The sequence below is a fragment of the Manis pentadactyla genome, chromosome 2, assembly GCF_030020395.1.
Source record: "Manis pentadactyla isolate mManPen7 chromosome 2, mManPen7.hap1, whole genome shotgun sequence".
NCBI classification, from domain to species: domain Eukaryota; kingdom Metazoa; phylum Chordata; class Mammalia; order Pholidota; family Manidae; genus Manis; species Manis pentadactyla.
Window position 1 is genome coordinate 130,353,864 of NC_080020.1, and position 19,137 is coordinate 130,373,000.

General features: G+C 45.5%; 1 protein-coding gene across 7 annotated transcripts in view; it reads right to left on the reverse strand.

The window, feature by feature from the left end:
* Positions 1 to 19,137, reverse strand: part of TRIO (trio Rho guanine nucleotide exchange factor) — a 374,188-nt gene that overhangs the window by 136,715 nt on the left and 218,336 nt on the right. For all 7 annotated transcript variants that reach the window (XM_036896706.2, XM_057496255.1, XM_036896708.2 and 4 more), the window contains exons 11-12: positions 16,216 to 16,407; positions 915 to 1,084 (exon numbers count right to left, since the gene is read on the reverse strand). In XM_036896706.2, the coding sequence (XP_036752601.2) occupies positions 915 to 1,084; positions 16,216 to 16,407 (362 nt within the window). The remainder of the gene's footprint in view (positions 1 to 914; positions 1,085 to 16,215; positions 16,408 to 19,137) is intronic.

Below are 19,137 nucleotides of genomic sequence, written 5' to 3' on the forward strand. Positions count from 1 at the left end.
CGTCTCAGAAAATGGAATAAGCTGCCTCCCCAGCAAAACAACACCAACTTCCTCCCCCGCCACGCCTGCAGGTCTGAGGTACTCGGAGAGTCTCCCCTGCCCCTGGCCTCTGGCATACAAGTCTAGTAAGTACATAAAATCATTTTAGCAGCTTCATTTTTTTAGCCAGTTTTCTCCTTAAGTGGAGAGAATTGATGATACCTGTTTCCTACAATCAGCAGTCACATTGGTCTGAGGGGTTAGACTTTAATTCAGTCAATTAAGCCTTTATCAATTCATTTTTTCCTGCCTCTAAGCAAAGCGAGCAATTCGTGAAGTTATCAGTAATGATTCCATAATCTGTGCTCTCAGAGATACCGCAGGAGGATGACATTTACATAAATGTCCCCATGATCCAATAAAAGGGGTTAGCTTCCAGCCCCAGCACTGCCTCCTGCCATCCTGCCACCGGGAGCTCCTGGGGACAGGAGCAGCCCAGAGGTCTGGCCCACTCGAGCCTCAACTTTGAGAAGACAGATGCCCCACCACACTCTGGAGCTGCCGGATCTGGGGCCTGAGGGACATGGTCCTCAGAGCTTAAGCTAATCTGTCTGTGAAGAAATCTGAGTAATTACTATGTAGGTACTATAGAAATAAAATAGATATAAATAGAAATAAAAGCTGAATTCTATGAAGGCTTATCAGTCAATGCTATAATGAAAAAGGTTACAGAGTTAAACTGTCAGGGAGATAAAAGGGGAAAGAGAAAGAGATGTTAGTCTCCTGTGTGTTCACAGAAGTTATCTGTTGTCTACCTGGCGGTGTGCAGTTACAGTTAACTGTTCGGAAGCATGAGGGAAAGGGGAATCGGGAGGACTTCCCAGTGCTTTGCTCCAGGGAGGGCAGGGGCAGGGTGGGGTGGGGCGCAGGCCCACCTCAGCTGCTGAATGAGGTCCTCCCCCTCCTTGATCACGTTGACTGTGACCTGCAGTGTCGTCTGCTGCTGTTGACCAAAGCGCTTGATGAGGTCCTGCACAGCCTCCACCGACTCAGCGTACACGTCATCCAGCAGCTCCTTCTGCAGCTCCTCCAGCCATGTCCACAGCTGGGGAAGGACAGAGCGCCTGGTGAGCCAGCCCTGCCCCGCTGCCCAGGGGAGTCCCGAGACCAAGGCAGCCCAGCTGCGGGCTGCTCCCAGGGTGACAGGAGGGAGGGGGAAGCACCCAGACAGTCCGACTGTGAGTGGGACACACACGCAGAAGAGGCAGTGTGCAGCTGCTGCATGGGGACGAAGTCGGGCAGAAAGCCCCAGCGGACTGCCGCAGAAGAGAAGAAAGGCAGGCAAGTTGCTCTTTCCAATTCTAGGCTCAGTCTGAGTGCAACAGAGGTAAGAAAAGGCCCCCTCCAATAACCGAAACATCTGCTAAACACAACAGGTATTCTTTCACATATCTTCTGACTCTTATTTAGCAAATGGATAGTTTTATTTTTAGCAAGGGCATTACACTCCATTATTAATTCTAAAACCACTGTTCAGATGTGTGTACTTTACATCCCTCAGAAAAGAAGGAAGCAGATAATGCGGTGCAATAAATTCATCACCATACCAGATGGGAGACTGGGATGTGGCACTGCTGGGTACACACCCCGCTCAGGCCCTGGTCAGCCCAGCCACAGCTTAGCCCTTCCATGACAGAGCCTGCAGAGTGAAAACACTCCAACACCTTCATTGCCACGACCATTAAAAATGTGTCCAGAAAGTTGGACAGGGAAAGACAACTTGGAACAACAGTGGCAAGAACTACTTCAGGCCTGGTGGGCGCAGAGCATTTCAACCAATTCTAGAAAGTCTGCTGCCCCTCCAGATCTCTGGGGAGCCTTTCGTGAACTGAGAAAGACAAACCCAGTGGACCCTGGTGGCTTGGAAGTGGTTGGTGTTTGCAGAGAATGCTTCCTGCTTCCTCAGGGATGTAGAAGTCACCTCTTGTATCTCCCCCGTGTCCGTCACAGGCAGCCACCTCGGCTATGGCGACCCAGGGCTAGTCACCAGCTCCTCCCAACACTGCTCAGCCACACTGGCCTCTGTGGCTAATCCACAACACTGTGCTGTTGAAAAGAAATTGTGCTGTATTTGGCCTTTTGTTTCTGAGCTAATCTTCTTTGAGAACTGCTTTACTGAAGTACAACCAACACACAATAAGCTGCACAAATGTAAAGTGAACGCTTTGGTAAGCTTGGATGTATGTATACACCCCTGTAAAGGTCACTGCTTCCCAGATAGTGAGTGTGAACCAATCCATCGCCCCAATTTTTCTTGTGCCCTTTGTAGCCCTCTGCCCTCTCTTCTCAGGCAGTAAGTGATCTCCTTTCTGTCATTATCCATGAAACAGTTACATACACGGAATCATACAGCATGCACTCTTTTCTGAGGCCTGGATTCTTTCATTCAGCATAATTATTTTGGGGCTCATCCATACTATTTTGTGTATCAACAGTTCATTCCTTTTTATCATGGAAGAGTTTTCCACACTGTGGATATGCCACAATGTACCCACTTGTCTGCAATGGCACTGGTGGTGTTTCCCGTGTTGGGCCATGACAAATGTGGCTGCTACGAACACTGGTGTGCAGCCTCTGAGCACACTCACGCTTTCCTTTCTTCTAGGTAAATATCTAGGTGTAGAGTGGCTGGGCCATACGGTGGGTGTATGTATCACTTTTTAACAAACTCCTGAACTGTTTTCCAAAGAGGCAGCACCATCTCACACTGCTGCCAGCAGAGCGGGAGTGCTCCACACCCTCCAAACCCCACCGACACCGGTGCGGGCGGTCTTTACAGTGCAGCCAATCCAGGTGAGCGGTACCATTCACTAAGTAAGCGGGCGGTCACAAATCCAACCACTTACTTCTCTCCCTCGTCTCAAATCCTGCCTTAAAACATGGGCTGTGCTGAGGCTGGCTCTGCCCCATCGCTGTGTGAGAGAACCCAGAACAGGGGGCCCCTGGAGGACACCTGCTGGTGGGTGAGCCCTGGCAGCTAATTAACAGGCAGGAAGTGGAAGGCATGGAGGCTCACTGCATATTAAACTGCCAATTCTTCAGAGACAGTGTTCCTTCAGGGGAGCTGAATGACTTCAGCAGAAGTACTTCCAGAAAAGGGTGTGAATATAGATTAGTGTGAATATACTTCATTCACTATAATCCAAACAGAGCAGCAACGCTGAGAACAAAGTACAGGAGCCAACTCCACCTCAGATGTCGGCTCTGCATCACAGAAGGCGTCTGATGCATGGGACAGCAAGCAAGCCCTTGGGGACCCTGACACTGACCCATGGAGGGCTGGGGCCAATGAGGGTCTTTGGTTTCAGTTACACTACACTCTTTAAGAGCTAGGTTCTCATAACACTAGCAGAAGTTATCATTTCTTCTTTTAAATTTGTTGAAAAAACAGAAACACATGTTTTTTAAAAGTCTACTAGAAAAATACTGCAATAGGAACAAAATACAACATGAATTAAGAGTGGGGCAGAGACCTTGCCCATCCCGGGTAAGACACACCTCGTATACGTGTCCCAGCCACCTTCCTGGGCTGAGTGTGGGCAGGTTGCTTACCTGGGTCCACGTCGGTTTTCTCACCTATAAAACAGACTTAGTAATAATGCCCACCTCAAGGAGCTGCTGGGAAGGCTACCTAAGATGATATATGCAGAGTGAAGAAGTAAGTATTATGTCAGCCATTCATTCTTTTGTTCTTGTAAGAAAAATTCTAATAAGAATCACAAAGCTTTAAAAATCTTTTTCCTCTATTTTTCAAAACATACCCCAGTTCCTACCAATTGTTCAAAATATGTCACTTAGATAAACTTAACACCATTCCACATTTAAATCTTTTTATACCTAAAAATAAGGTGCTAGAATTAGCCCCCCAGAGTCTATAGAAATCACTTCCCCTTGCTTCCAGGGGAAGTGCCATAAGTGTCTGTGGTTGAAACCCTTTCCTTTCCTGCTGGTAATTTTTTAAAGAACTAGCTTATTTCCTCAACATCCTGGACACTCCAGCATACATCTGTGGTGGCGTATGCTTACCTTGCCTGGCCAGCTGTGAACCTGGGCGGGGCACAGCTGCAGAGAAGACCACAGGATTCAATCCCAGGATCAGGCCATTGAAAAGGCAAAAATAAATGAGGTGGAAGGAGCAAGGTTGCACTGAACTCCATGCTGTCAAAATAGCCAGAGGTCCTTGGCGCCCCTTTAGAATTTTTCTGTCTGACCCAACAGGAAATATTCTCATTCAGTTTGGAGAAAAGTCTCCGATAAAGGTCTGATGTCAACTGGTAACAGACTGATGCATATCATAATGCAATATGGTTCTGGCAGAGTCTATTTTTAAGCTTTTAAATTGGTATATATGATGCCTAAAATAAGCTCTGAAGTAAAGAATTAAAGAGTCTCTAGCATGCCTGAATTTTTACCACAGTTTTTACTATAAATTTCCTAAGGATGAAAAAAACCGCACTTCTGCCCATGCTGTTAGTTCACAATAAAATAATTCCTCACCCAATAGCAAGAGGGCTTGCAGTCTATCCCAGGTTTCAGCAGCCGGCTGGCAGGCAACCACAGCATGAGGCAGTGCTGCCCCCTAGAGGCCCTCCGAGCTCGGCCAGGAGCACTCCATGGACGGGAGCATGAACCCAGCCTGCAACTGGGCTGCCTGTGTGTACAGACCTGGTTCACGGGCTGGGGTCCACAGAGAGGGCTGGGCTAGGGAGATGTGGGGTTCTGGGGAGAAACCTCCCATGATAAACATGTAGGAGAACCCTGGCCCAGCGTCTGCTGGGTCTGACTGGTGTGCCCCCCACCCCAGTCCCTTCCTCCAGGCCCCTGTGCTAGGTGAGCCTGAAGGCGGAACCACAGGCCTGCTGGGAGAAAGCCCTGAAAAGGCCTCTTCCTCCCTGACCTGCCAGAGGCGCACCCTATACCTCTCCACCGCGTGACCTGGGGAAAACCCTTGGAGCTCTGCCTTCAGCATTTTCACCTATGAAATGGGATCATCTTACCACATATGCCTTCCTTAACTGGCAAAGCCAATTTGAGACTCAAATGAGACGCTCACAGATGTGTGAGTGTGCTCAACTGCTACAAGCACTTTGCAAACAGAAGCTCCTCCCCCTGGGATCTGCCTCCCTACTCTTGTTTCTGACAAGGACAGCCACTTAGGTCCCAGTGGGGATGGGTGAGCTGTAAGTCAGCGTGGGAAGTATAAGCACCACAGCAGGCAGCAAGTCTGGAGCAGAAGTGGGTTGTTTCAATGGCAACTTGCAGGGAGAACTGGAGAGGGCACCTGCAAGGGGCCCAGAGTGGCTCAGCTTCAGGTCTAGGCAGGGATCAGAGGGGGACCACCCCAGCCATGCAGAGCATGTTCTGAGGCCTGGGGTGACCAGCTGCTGATGCACATGCCTGTTGCCCCGACTGAGTAAGGGTTTGAGGAGGACCTCATCCTGGTTGGGTGGGTGATAAGAGATGCCTTAATATGATGAGAAGAAATTTATGAAGGCTGTATTGGGGGTAGGCAGAAGCAGGCAAATCAAAGTCAGTATCATGAATACTGATGCCAATATGTGTGAGAGAGGAGAAAGGAGGAGAAGAAACCAGAAGCAGGTCAGGTTGCCCACGGTTAAGGGACCTGGCATGGTCGCTGCAGCATGGCAGGGTGGAGGCCTGCAGACACGTGGTGGAGACCAGGCTGAGGCACAGGTGCTGTGGCTAGATACACGCTGACAAGGAGATCAAGGTCAGAGTGGGAGCCTCAACTGCCCAGATATTTACACTGAATCTTCTTTGTTAAAAGCAGATTTTGAGGTGAGGAAATTTCTGTTTTCTATTACTTCCCCAACATTGTGGAAGAGTAAGACATATTCCCAGAGATTTCTGTTTTCTATTACTTCCCCAACATTGTGGAAGAGTAAGACATATTCCCAGAGTTGTCGCATTTGGAAAAAGCTCCTCCCCAGCCCCAGGTCATTTTGAGAGCAATGAGTGTCCCCCTGAAGGAGCCTGCAGCTCGTCAAAGTGTAATTCCTCCTTGACTCTGCAAGTTTCTGAAGAGGGTGACAATCCCGCAGTCTTCCTTCCCAAGGCTGAGACTATTCCTTGAACTCTGCCAGCACGGCATGAGCTGGAGCTCCTTCCACACCAGCTCAATCGTCTGAACCCTCTCCCCTTTCCAAGCGGGAGCTGGAGAACCAAAGGCACCACCACAGGTGATCCAGCAGCAGCAAGCGGAGCCAGATGTTGCCTCCGATTCCTGATTCGGCTTCTGCTCCTCACAGCCAAATGCCATACTCTGGGGCATGATATCATTATGGACTCGGTCATTGGGCACACATAAGGCTGTTTTTGCCCAACACATTCTGTTGTGTCCTATGGGACACCTACTCTGTAATCTACCTAGGTTAGTGTTTCTGATTTAAAGATTCATACATTAAAACCCATGAGCAAACTTTCTGTGATAGGTTTGACTTACTCCTGCTGAAAGCTTTTGGGATCCTGATTCTATTATCTGACATAGTTGACAGAGCCTGGCCTAGACTCTGATAAGCATGCCTTCCACACCAATCCACACCCTCGCCGGCCAGCCTTCCGTGTGGGGACAGATATCTGCAGGGGCAACATCCTGTAGCACCGCCACCATCCATTGAACAATCCTGCACTGGAGCCTCACCTGCAAGTGTTGTAATGCAGCCATGATGATTTCTGCTGTGGCACAAGTCTGTTCTCACTTTGTGGCAACTGGCCATTTTCAAGATAAATAGCTCTCAATACAACAAAGGCAGGTTTTCGGGGGTGCCAAATTTGGATGAGCAATCTCTCCAGCTGTCATATGTGGATATAAAAGTTCTGCATAGGCTAATGGAGTTCAAAGACATGACAACTGCACAGGCTGTTCCCCTACAGAAGTGACACAGAGAATAGAACCACCTATCTGCCAGCCCTGGTGTCCAGCTGAGATGACTGGTCTACCATCTCCTGTCACCAGCTTTCTCAGAAAGTCTCACCTGATTGTGGGTGGGACTGGAAATTACTTCCTTATTCACAACCTGGGTGTAAGTAATGTCTTACACAAACACTCTCTCCCAGGTGTCTTCTACTTGGCAATCAGAATGGGAGATAAGGATAGTCTTGGCCTCTGTCAGCTGACATCCTTAGTTGGTTCTTTTTTGCAGCCGTCCAACAGTGATTGTAGTGACTGTCGTTACAGCCCATATTTTCCTGTCTTGTCTACCAATTAAATGTCAAATGCCTGGCTAAATGCTAATTCCACTGCATGCCCTTCATCAAACCAGAAACCTAGTAAAGATTGAAATAAAGTTAACATGCTACCTCAATCATTCTTTCTTTTCTGGCAGCTTATAAAGCATCCTTTCTGGAACTCTGTCTCAGATTGTCCTCCCTTGAGGAACATGTGAAATCGGCCTCCTAGCATCTCTTTCCTCTCCCACAGCTCCTTAAAGATCGATAGGCCCAATTTGGTGATCTTATTATCCAATTCTTTCATACCCAGGGATCTCATTTATCTTGGAATACAGATTTGAACCCATGTAGAAGAAATAAGTCCTTTCTTAGATAGCCTCCACCCATTTGGGTCTTAGCTTCTTCTAACCCAGTCAGGAGCAGCCTCCCAGAGGACAGCAAGGAGACAAGGGGACAGCCGATGAGGTCTACTTTCCCCTTCCATCTACCCATGCCACTGGCGAAGCAAAAAAAAAGCCCAACCTTCCTTGATCTTGTGGTTCTGCATTTTGTGCTTTAAAAAAAAGGAAAACAAACAAATAACAAAACAAAAAAAGCCTTTCCACTCTCTACGAGCCTAGTTTATTTAGAGCCTTAAAGCTTTCGTGGCAAAACCCTCATCGATTGTTGGTGATCAATCTTTTGGCCACTTATTCAGGTAAGTACAATCATCAATTAGAAACAATACATATTAGAAACACACATGGATGATTTCTTCTCTCAATTAACAAAGACCTCTCACATTTAGTTTAGAAGCAGAGTATCAAAAAAAGAAATTAAGATGGAAAACGCTCTATAAAAAAAGAAATCTAACAAGTAAACAAGATTACATTTACGTTTGTTTTAAGACTGGTAACATTGCATTTCTGAGCTTCTGCTAGAGTGCCTCACCTTTCTATCACTTTAACTGAGGACAATATACCAATGACTAAGTAAAGCAGGCATTTGTGACTTTTAGAGGTTATTCTTCAATGAGAAATTATAAAATTTGGAGCAGTGCAGTTATATATTTTCAATCTCTGATACTGTTACAAATAGAGATAACATAGCATATTATTAATTCACTTAATAACCATCTAAAGTGATTATTATGTGTCACATTTATTAGTGTTTCCTATAATTTTCTACACTAACTTCTAATTTCTCTGTTGACATAAAATTTTTTCTTTACTGAAAAATATTGTGCCAATATTAAGAAATAGAAAATTCACAAATTTAAACACCTTTGAACCATGCCATAGAAAAGAAAAAATTAAGGCTCTACATAAATTAAACTATTTTAACAAAGGACGTTCTTCTTAGATAATAACACCTCTCTTTTCCCACAGGCCAACACAAATGTTTTACACTTATTTATTTGATGGAAGAAAGCATTCATTTGTTTTGCAGCTTGGGCTAGGAACAAAAGAATTTAGTGATGTGAAGGAAGTAATTTAAGCCAGTATGAACGGCACCATGAGTAAAGATTCTTCACTGTGGCCTATCCCATTCTGACACACAGCAGCTGGAGCAGAGTGGGGGTTGTGCCCATCCCACAGAGGCTTCTACCTGTGATCCTAAGAAAAGAGTCAAAGCAGGGTGCTTATTACTCTGAGCAAGAGCAGCAGAAGTAGATGAAGCATTTCTGGTTGAGCAAAGATGAGTGAGGAACTTACCAGATTACACCTAGGTAATTAGACCTTTGCAACTTACATTTCAATCTGTATCATTTTATCTGTGTTGAGTAAGTTACAACCAGGGTGAGGAGGAAAAAAAGGAACATCCAGTGGCAGCTACAAGCGCTAATGGTAAGTGTTCTGCGTATGTAATGTAACTCGGGTGCACCATGCCCCTTATAGATTTGCTCATTCCCATTTGGAGTTGGGAAAGCTGAGACACTACACAGCAACTTATTCCAGATCACTCAGCCAGTTAAATAAGAGGACATGTTTACTGTCAAATACTTTCTTAATTATTTTAATAAACATTATGTTTTTATAGAAAGAAAGCATAAATGAGTAAATTTTTAAAGATACTCTCATGTACGGGAAGACCACCCATATATTTTTTTTAATGCCAGATACTACAGTTTATGTGAAGACAAACAAAGGGCTAAACCAGTAGGTAGTGACTGAAAGCCCCAAGTAAAACGTAATGTTCAGCTGTGCAAGGGCTGACAACACAGTGGATGGTTCTAGGCCCTTAATGTCTGCTTGCTTTCTCTCGCTTGAGTCCATTTAATTGCTCATCTGTATCTACATCAAATAAATAGATTAAAGAAATCAAATGTTTAAGAGTGCCATGTAGAGAGTTCAGCTAGGGAATGGAATGTTTAACATAAATCACTGAGATTTGATCATATAAAGTACACATCCTAAAATATCATGCACCTTTCCCATCGACAAATTTATGAAGCAACCCTAGACTTTTGAGATGCTAAAAAGCTAGAGATCATTCCTACATTGCTGATGGGAGTGTGAAATGGGACAGTCAGTCTGGAGAAGCTTTGAACAGTTTCTTTTAGAACACCACAGCAAAGGTCATTGGCAAAGGACCCAGCAATTGCACTCCTGGGCATTTATTGCAGAGAAATGAAAACATAAGTTCATGCAAAGACCTGTATGTGAAGATCTGCAGCTTCTCTTCTGGAATAGCCAAAATGTGAAAATAACCCAATTGTCCTTTAATGGGTGAGTGGTTCAACAAACTGTGGTATATTTGCACCATAAAGCACCACTCAGCAATGCAGAGGAAAGGACTCAGAGACTTGCAACAGGGGGATGATCTCAAGGGAATTATGCTCAGTAAATAAAGCCACTCTCAACAAGTTACACACTGCACGCTCCATTTATGTAACACCTTAAAAATAACAAAATTATTGAGATGAAAACAACAGATTAGTGGTTGCAGGCGTTAGAGGCAGTAGGGGCTGCGTATGCATCATTTTATCTGGGTCAAGTAAGGTACAACCGGGGTGAGGAGGATAAAAAGAAACATCCAGTGGCAGCTACAAGCACTAATGGTAAGTGGCTTCCACCACTCCCCGAGGTGGCTTGGGGGAGTGGTGGAACAATTCTGTGTGATTCTGTGCGTTCAAAGTGGTGGTGGTTACATGAATCCACATGATAAAACTGCACAGGACTGAACACATGCCCATGAGTACATGCACTTTAGGGGAACCTGTGGCCTGTAGCAAAGTCCCTTTCCTGTTCTGACTGTGGTTATGTAAGATGTGACCACGGGAGAGGCTGGGGAAAGGGTGCATACCACCTTGTCCATGTCTCCTTTCTCCAAATTTCCTGTGAACCTACAATTATTTCAAATAACAAGTTAAAAAAAAAAGCTGGAGAATCTGCTCAAAGGTATAACATGTATCTTTGGAGGTATATATGTGGGGCAGAAATAGGAATGAAGAAAACAAGCAAATCATTTTAGAGATGATAGATGAGTCATCAGCAGAAGTACAGCTGAGAAGGTAAAAACAAAAGGCTCAAAAGCTGGGAACCCACTTTCAGAGAACTCAGCTCAGGAGGTAGAAAGGTTCTGGAGGAGCCTCATTCTTGAGGGGCCGGAGTCACTCAGAGAACTCTGCAAAGTGGAGCATGTGCAGAGCAGAAGCAGGCCTTCCGGGGAAGGTCAAGAGAATGAACAGGCTCGGCACGGCCACCGACAAGGCTTGGGAACCCATTAGAGGGCAGCTGGTCTATGCACGGTACACTGTGCACCTTCAGGCAATTGTCCTGAATTAGTGTGACCACCAGATGCCTGACTGGTTCTCCAGCTCCACAAGAGAAAGAAGAGAAGAGGAATCCGGACCCTTTAGGCAGTGGCTGACTGAGAAAGCAATGGGTATGTTTGCAACACACTCCTGAAGCAAAGGAGGTGGGGCCTGGAGGAGACACAGCTCCAAGCGGTCGGCACCCCAGGAAGCTGGGAGAGCTCACTTCTGGTAACCCCTCTGGACCGTGCAACGCCAAGATGGCTTTGCCTGCTCCCCAGGGAGTGCGGGCATTGGCCCAAGCATAGAGCAAAAGTCTGTTTGCTTAGTTGTCAGGCATAAAAATGAAGCCCGACTGGTATGCTGTGACAAAAAAATCTCCAGGTGGTTGGGAGGCCTTTATTTTTGACTTCTGAATAAAATGAAAGGTTCCTCTTTTCCCAGGCATTACCCAAAAACAAACACTGGTGCCAGTTCACTGAGTAAGTTTGAAGAAGCAGAACCAAAAGTCTTCTTTACTTAACCCGGCAAGACTCACAGCCTGATTTAAATGGGAATCATCTTTCCTAGGAAACTATGGCTTCTGGGACTCAAGTGACAAAACCAACTCAAGGCCGCTGAATCAATTCCAGAAAAAAACTGGCTGAGAACTCAATGTCACCACCTGGTTGCCTCAAATAACCCACAAACTTCAAAGGTAATTATCAATTAACTCAGGACCTCATTTTGAGAATAAAGTGAAATGAGTACAAATGGATGAAAATAACTATGCTTTTGCTATATTTGAAAATGGAAATAGGTTCCCCTATCATTAAATCTCAGAATGATATGCTAGAAATAGATACCATTTATACCACAAGCTGACTGAAAATGTGCTAAGTCTGGAAGGCAGGATAACTAGTAGGATACAAAGATCAGTAGGGCATGGTTCCCACCTTCAAGGTTTGTAATATATACCAAGAGAAACAAACAAATGTCTAAGTATGTGATATACACAAAAGCAGAAGTTATGTTTCCCCACTGGTCATCCATTTCTGTCTCACCTCCTGGAACATTACAGTGGGCTTGGGAGGCACTTTGGAAAGAATGAGTAAATTAGTAAGAATGAATGAACTGCAAAAAAGCATTCAAAAGGAAAGAAGGACATGTAACAGACTTACAATGGGAGAATTATAATCAGAGGTGACATGAGTAACATGCCACAAATGATTCTGAAGGGAATAGAAAGATTGAGAGGTGGAAGACAAAATGTAGGGGAGGATAAAAACTGTCCCAAAATAACATCCAAATTTATGTTAGGCTAATCAACATTCCTTAGAAGTACTACTTTAAAAACGTTTTTTGAAAAAGGACAGGGTATTAGTCTTTAAGACTTCTGAGGAGGTTACTCATCTCATGAATTCCCTTTAGAGGAAAAAAATGAGAGAAGAATCCCAGAATGCTTAGGAATCCAGGTTTAAGGGTGAAACTGAGGCTGGCACCTCTATCAGCCCCCTCTATCACCCCGCCTTCTGCATCCATCCTCAAGGAAGGAAACATCTCCTATCTATGTGGAAACATTCCTCTTCTCTCTCTTCCAAAGCAAATACTCTATTCTGACCTCTGAGGGTAAGGGGGTGAAGAGTCCAGAGGTCCCATCAGAATCTAAGCACTTGCTCTGCAAGACCTGACTGCTTCCAGGCTCTTCAAAAAAAATTATTAAGAAGAATTCTTGAGCTAACCCTGAGAGACATCACCTTGATCCAGCACCTTTTTAAAGTCAGTTGTTAATGAGATCACCTTTGAATTACTTGCTCATCAGAGAACCAGAAATTTACCGCAAAAAAGAGAGGGCAACAGCTCCGCTCAGATCAAGTGAGAAACAAAATCTCTGCTAACATCTGGGAAGGCAGGAAGGTTAACTTCTATGTTGGGAGAGCCTTTGACAGTTAACTTCTAGAAAGCTTCAGGCATTTGCCTACAGGAGAAAGACAAGCTGCTTTTCCTATCTTCCTCCTTCTTATTTTCAATTGTCTAACCTACCTGAGAAAAATTAATTCAGATAACATAAATCTTTTAGCAATTTTTCATTCATCTGATGTGCTGAAATAGTGACTTTATGCAAACACATATTTAATTAGCATGATATCCTCTTCTTGGCCCTTCTCTCCCTTTTAATTTCATTCTATACTAATTAAATTTGTTCTAAACGAATCTGAGTTTTCATTCAACAACCAGTTTCAAAAACTCAAATGGCAGAAGAAACCATTCCTTCCTGCATTAAACCTACCAAGTATCCCTGGGGGTTTGGGAGCATTTGTGCAAAACAGGAAAGAAGCCTAAGGAAAATTCTGGGGCTGTCAGAAAAAAATAAATCTACCAAGATAACAGCTGGGCTAAATACACAGTCCAAGCACGTCACAGGAGAGAATCAACCAGCGCTCCAAGCCTGTGTGTGGCCAGCATCCCTGAATGGCATCCCAGCCAGTCAACTGGGGCATGCCGGCATCCTGCCCACACTCCTGGGCTGGTCACTGAATCCTTCCTCCTCTCCAAGTCCCTTGAGGGGCACACATTTAAGACCAAGCAAATCAGGGTAAACATGCCAGTTTCTCTGCTACTGTGACATGCAAAAGAATGAATGACTTCCCTGAAAACTCCAGAATTGTAAACATGAACCACTTAGCCTTTAAAACAGATTTTTAAAGTATCCTTAGACTACAAACTTCATATATACCAGAAATTCCTATAGTGGAAGTCAATGAAAACAGACGGTATTTTCACTTTTAAACAAATTTCCAAGTCTACTGACAAGACAGACTATAATTTGAGAACTGGAATGCTTTTATTCTAAGATTTTTCCTTAAAAATGCTGATGTTACAAAAACCAATGAACCCAAAACTGAGTCTCTGGAGAAGAGCTTTTGCAATACACTTCCCTTCCCTTCTAGCTTCCTTAAGTGTCTACTTTTTGAAAACCATAAAGTTTAAAGATGTGACCTAAATCATAAATACGATTTAATGGCAAGTCTTTGCTCTCCTAAAAGCAAGTTAAATCTTTTAAATCCTGCTGAAGACAACGACTGGGCCTATCATTCTGGCAAACAGCAGGTTACGAACACGTGGCTCCGAGGTTCTCCAAGCCCGCCCCTCCCTCAGTCCCGCCCCGGCCCCGCCCCTCCTCTCAGTTCCGTCTGAACTGCTGCTCTTTGGCAGTCCTTCCTCCCTCCTCCTCCCACAGACTCCAGGCTGCCTGTGTGACCCAGTAAGGAGCTCCTGCCCCACCCACCACACCTCCCCCGCAGAAGATCCACGCTGCCCAGGGCTCTTGGCCTGCCTTCTGCCTGTCACAGCTTAATGAAGGAAGACACAATCTGCTGTTCCACACACATCACCTTCCTCTACCTCTCAGCCAGGGGACAGACATGCATATGATAAAAAGCTAACATACTAACTGATGGGAAAGAGTCAGGCACAACTGTACTGAACAGGACAAGTGTTCTAAGAGGCACGTGTAAAGAAAGTTCTAGAAAGAAAGTGTAGGGCAGAACAGCTAACCCTGCCTGGGGAATTGAAGGGAAACAGTACGTGCAAGTCTCAAGAGTGTCAGGGTGTCACAGATTCGGGACAACTGGGCAGAGGGGAAGGGGCTGGAGAAAAAGCACAGACCAGACTAGGAGGATGCAGAGGGGCTTCGCGTTGGTGTTCCAGATACGCAAAGAGTCACTGACGGTGCCAAGGCGAGGGCAGGACCTAATCAAATTCAGATTCTGGCAGCACTGCTGCCGGGGCTGCGGAAAAGGGCTGGCAGAGGCAGGGCAACTAGTTAGTGCTTATGACTTGACTCACGCCAAGTGAGGAACTTAGAGTCTGTGACACATGCATCCACAGTAGAAAGTGCCGAGGACAAGTGTCCACTTACTGTGTCTCCTCAGAAGAAACAGTCTCCTTGCAAACAGTGTAAAGTCTTTTTAGTAATGGTATTATTCAGAGGGGGAGAGAAGCTACTTGTGCTGGTTGTCTATGCTGACGACCATCCCAGGCCCATAGACTTTGAGTTCTCTGAACAAAATGCCATGAGCAGAGGAGGGTGGGAGCGCTGCCGGCCTGGGAGAGGCTGAGGCACTAGGTCTTGAGGTCCCAGCAGTTTGCCACATACACCCCGGCACTCTCCTCCTGGGCTCAGCACTTCAGAGTGGGAGGTGAGCGTGGTTTTCCTGGAGCCAAACTTCCAGTTACAAACAGCTGGTTGCGGACTGAGTGCCCACAACCCAAACTGGCAGTGAACACCTTTTTCTTTAAACAGATTTACTGGGTCCTGATCTCTGATGCCTTTGAACAAGGCAGACCTAGCCAGCCCCTGGCCAAGTTTCTCCCCGGGATCTGACCTTTCCCAGATCCTTCTGCCTCACCTAGTACTACAGGCTTTCACACACTTGATCCCAAATTACCTAAAAGAGCCTCTCATGCCCAAATGATGAAGATCTAAGAGGTGGAGAATTCTTTTACTTAGAAATAAGATGCAGTAAGATGACATCCTTACTCAAGTTGTAGTCCTGAACTGTAGATTTTATTATAATCCTTTTCTCAAAAGCCACAAAAGTGTCATTGTAATTTTATATAATTTCTGCTAAGAATAAAACATATGTAAGGTATGCTTAGTACCAATCTCCTTTCCATATACCAAATGGCACATTATTTCTTATCATGCGATAAGCTTATTAGCAACAGTATACCATGACATTAACATTATTAAGGCCATGCTGGCTTTGGCACACTTAAATAGTATGTAAAACTCACTTTTATTAGTATTTGAGAGTAGTCACATAATCTGATAAAATCAGAAGGCAACCATGACTTTAGCCACAGGACAGGCTGACACACAGAAAGGAAATCCTGACCAGACAAGCAGGGCACTTTATGCTAAAACTTACATACTCTGTCTCTCTCCAAGTTAAAGGGATCTTCTTCCGCTCTTGTTTCCTTGCTTACCTCCTAATAAATGCCTTCCCCAGCCACCACCATGGCTCATGAGTTCCCCCCGACAGACACACAGACTTCTGCCAACCCCAGCAAAGGCATGATGGGGATAAAGAAGTGTAGCTTGATGCCCCTGCCCACACTGATCAGCTCAGTGCCAATGGGCTACATATGCATCATCACTGGCCCCGTCTGGTCCACTTTTCCACATCACAACCAATCCACATTCCTTCCAAGGAGTTCAAAGACCTTCTCAGACACAGCTACATCTTTGTCTCCTGATGCCTTACCTCTTTCACGTGGGTGTGAAATGACACTGACATGTCCAGCAGGATCTTCCGTTGCTCGACACGCCGAACAAAATCTTGTATCCGGTCTTCAAGCTGATGAGCAGCCTGATAAATCTCCTCCGGGTCACATTCCCCAGTCTGAGCCAGCTGTTCTGCCGCTTCCAGTAATTTATCTGCATTGGTATATGTGTTCTGCACAAGAGAGGATCCAGAGACAGAAGGTGAATTAAAACAAACCGGCCAGGTTGGGAGTCATAAATATACTGCAACAGAGTCAGTTTGTAATATTTTTTCTGTAAATCAGAAAAAATATGATGGGAAGAGAAGATTTTAGGAGTTTAATCCATCTCTATGAGCAGCCTTTCCTATTACTGTTTTAGATTGTTAAATTTTGAATCTCATGGCAAAGCCCTCACGTCTAAAGCAGTGGTGGGGTGTCTGTAGGCAGTTGCTGGCTGTCGATGACTCACAAAGTGCTTTCAGCCTTTTGCTGCTGCACAGCCAGGAGACAGCACGTAGCCACAAATGCCTGCTTCACTTTTTCTCCTACTTTGATGACAGAATGGCAAGTTCCAGTTTTGTGTCTTTCAGTATGAAGGGCAATTTTATAATCCCCAGAGCCAGCGAGAAGGTTTAATTCTAAACAAATCTCAGTTGCTGTCTCTTTTCACAAGTTTCTACTTACTGGCAATTCCATGCTTATTTTTTTCTATTTCAGGGTACACATTTTTTGAGCAAAAGGAAATAATAACTATAATGCCTATCAAGTAGCCAGTTTTAAAGAGCTGGAAGTGTGAAAAGATTTCTAGAATACTCTGAAAATTACTCCATTTTAATTCTTGATAAAGGACAGGCTGCTAATAGGTTCCTCAAGTAAACAGGTATGTGCAGACCTGTTATCTAATTCAAGGGAACTGCTACCAAGAGGGCTCACTGAAAGGTGCAGGAGGCTCCTGAGCAGTACAAGAATAGTAGTAAGGCCTTCCCAGAAGGACCACAGAGGGGCTACATTTCCCCTTGGGAAACAGGTTAGGACCTTCAGCCTTCTCCCTGTTCAGCATTTCAGTCCTAAAGCCAAGCAGGATCGGCGCCTTGCTGGTGAGGGTGGCTGGTGACCTGGAGCGTGGGGAGGGTATCCCTGTGCGCAGTCTGAGCCTGATGTGGTACGAGGAGCCCCTGCCGGGGACAGCCTCCCAGCTGGAGACTGGTCATGTCCTAGAGGATTAATCTTCTAAGCAAATACATTAAGGATAATGAGAGACATGTCCCCATTTTAGAGAAGGGATTTATAAATACAAGAAAGGAGAAGACCAGAGTTAACTCTGTGGTGGTGGTTTGGAATCAGAGGTACTGATGCAAATACATGTTTTTCAACAGACAGATGTGTTAAATGTGTGTGCATGCACGCACATGCTCACGCACATTCACACTCTTCCTCCCTCTGTCCACTAAGAGGGCCCAGGCGCCACACTGGCCCATCAGCATACACAATGCTTCGCACTGGATTTCCACTTGTAATCTTCACTCTTCCCTAAAAGGAACCCAGATTCTGAGGAGAAATGGCTGATTCCAGGATTGGGAGGGACAAAGTACAAGATGAGCCTGAAACATCTTGTGCCCAAATGTTAAGAAACACTCAGGAACAGGATGCATGGGTCAGGACACAGACTTCAGCCTCAAGAGGCTCCTGCTGGCCAAATGAGGGGCCGTCTGAGAACAGTGAGAGCACCAAGAATACAGTACCCTAACAGAGAACCACGAGTCCATGCTCACATACACAGACAAACTGGAAGAGGGACAGGATATTTATAGAATTTCAAAGTATTCCCCCACGACACACACAAAGTCCTTACTCATTACAAATGGGGACAGACTCACTTTAAAGGGAAGTCTGGCAGACACCTGAACTCAGGACCAATGTGAATGCCCTATGGAACAGGACAAATTAAATCACGTGCCACCTGATGGGATGGAAGGAGAAGGACACAGCGGAACTGCTGTGAAACCCGTGCAGAAGACGCACACCCAGATCTAACCCTGGGGGAACACCAGACAAACCCAAAGTGAGACGCATTCTCCAGAATAACAGGTTTGAAATCCCAAAGTTTGAGGCCACAAAGTTTAAGGGAAGACACAGTTGCTGCTCCAAGGCTCATGGATTTTAAGGACATCTAAAGCCTCTGGGGATTCCACACTCGATCCTGTAGCTATAGGGCACTGTGGGGTCTGTGGGCTAGAAGGTAATCTTGCATCAATGTTAATTTCCTGATTTCAGTGGTGGTATTGTGCTTGTACAGCAGAACCTCCTTTTTTGATAAGAAATAGACACTAAAGTAAGTGGGTCCGAGGAGAGTAGGCTCCACGTGCTGTATTTCCAACTTTCCTGCATATTTAAGAAAACAGGTGTAACATACAGCATAACTGGTATGAGGTGATCTCAAGAATGACACTGATGCCCGTGCACAGAGCCAGGGTGTGTGTGTGGGCGGGGGCAGCCCATCCCTATGTAGGCAGCAAGGGGTGCGGTGCCTACAGGGAATTTAAAAGTGATAATAAAACCAACTGTAAGTCAGTCTGCTCTTTATCACCATCACTGAACCTATCCCCCAGTCGTAGGCACTCACTGTGCTTCCACCTGTGCAACTATTCCTGAGCACGTTCCACACATTTCCTCACCTAGTCCTTCCCCTTCTGAGAGGTGGATGCAGCCCAGGCACAGGGAAAGCTCTCCTTGCAATGGCCAGATATTAGCATCAAGGCACTGCAGAGGTTCTCTGAATCCTAAGAGCCTGCGCTCTGAGGTGACTTTCCTGGGGATGACGGCTTCATGGAGAACCACGCTTGGCACCACCGAGCCTCACCCAGGAACCATGCTCCGGGGCAAACAGGGGTCCAGCGCTGTTTGAAGCAAACAGTGTATGT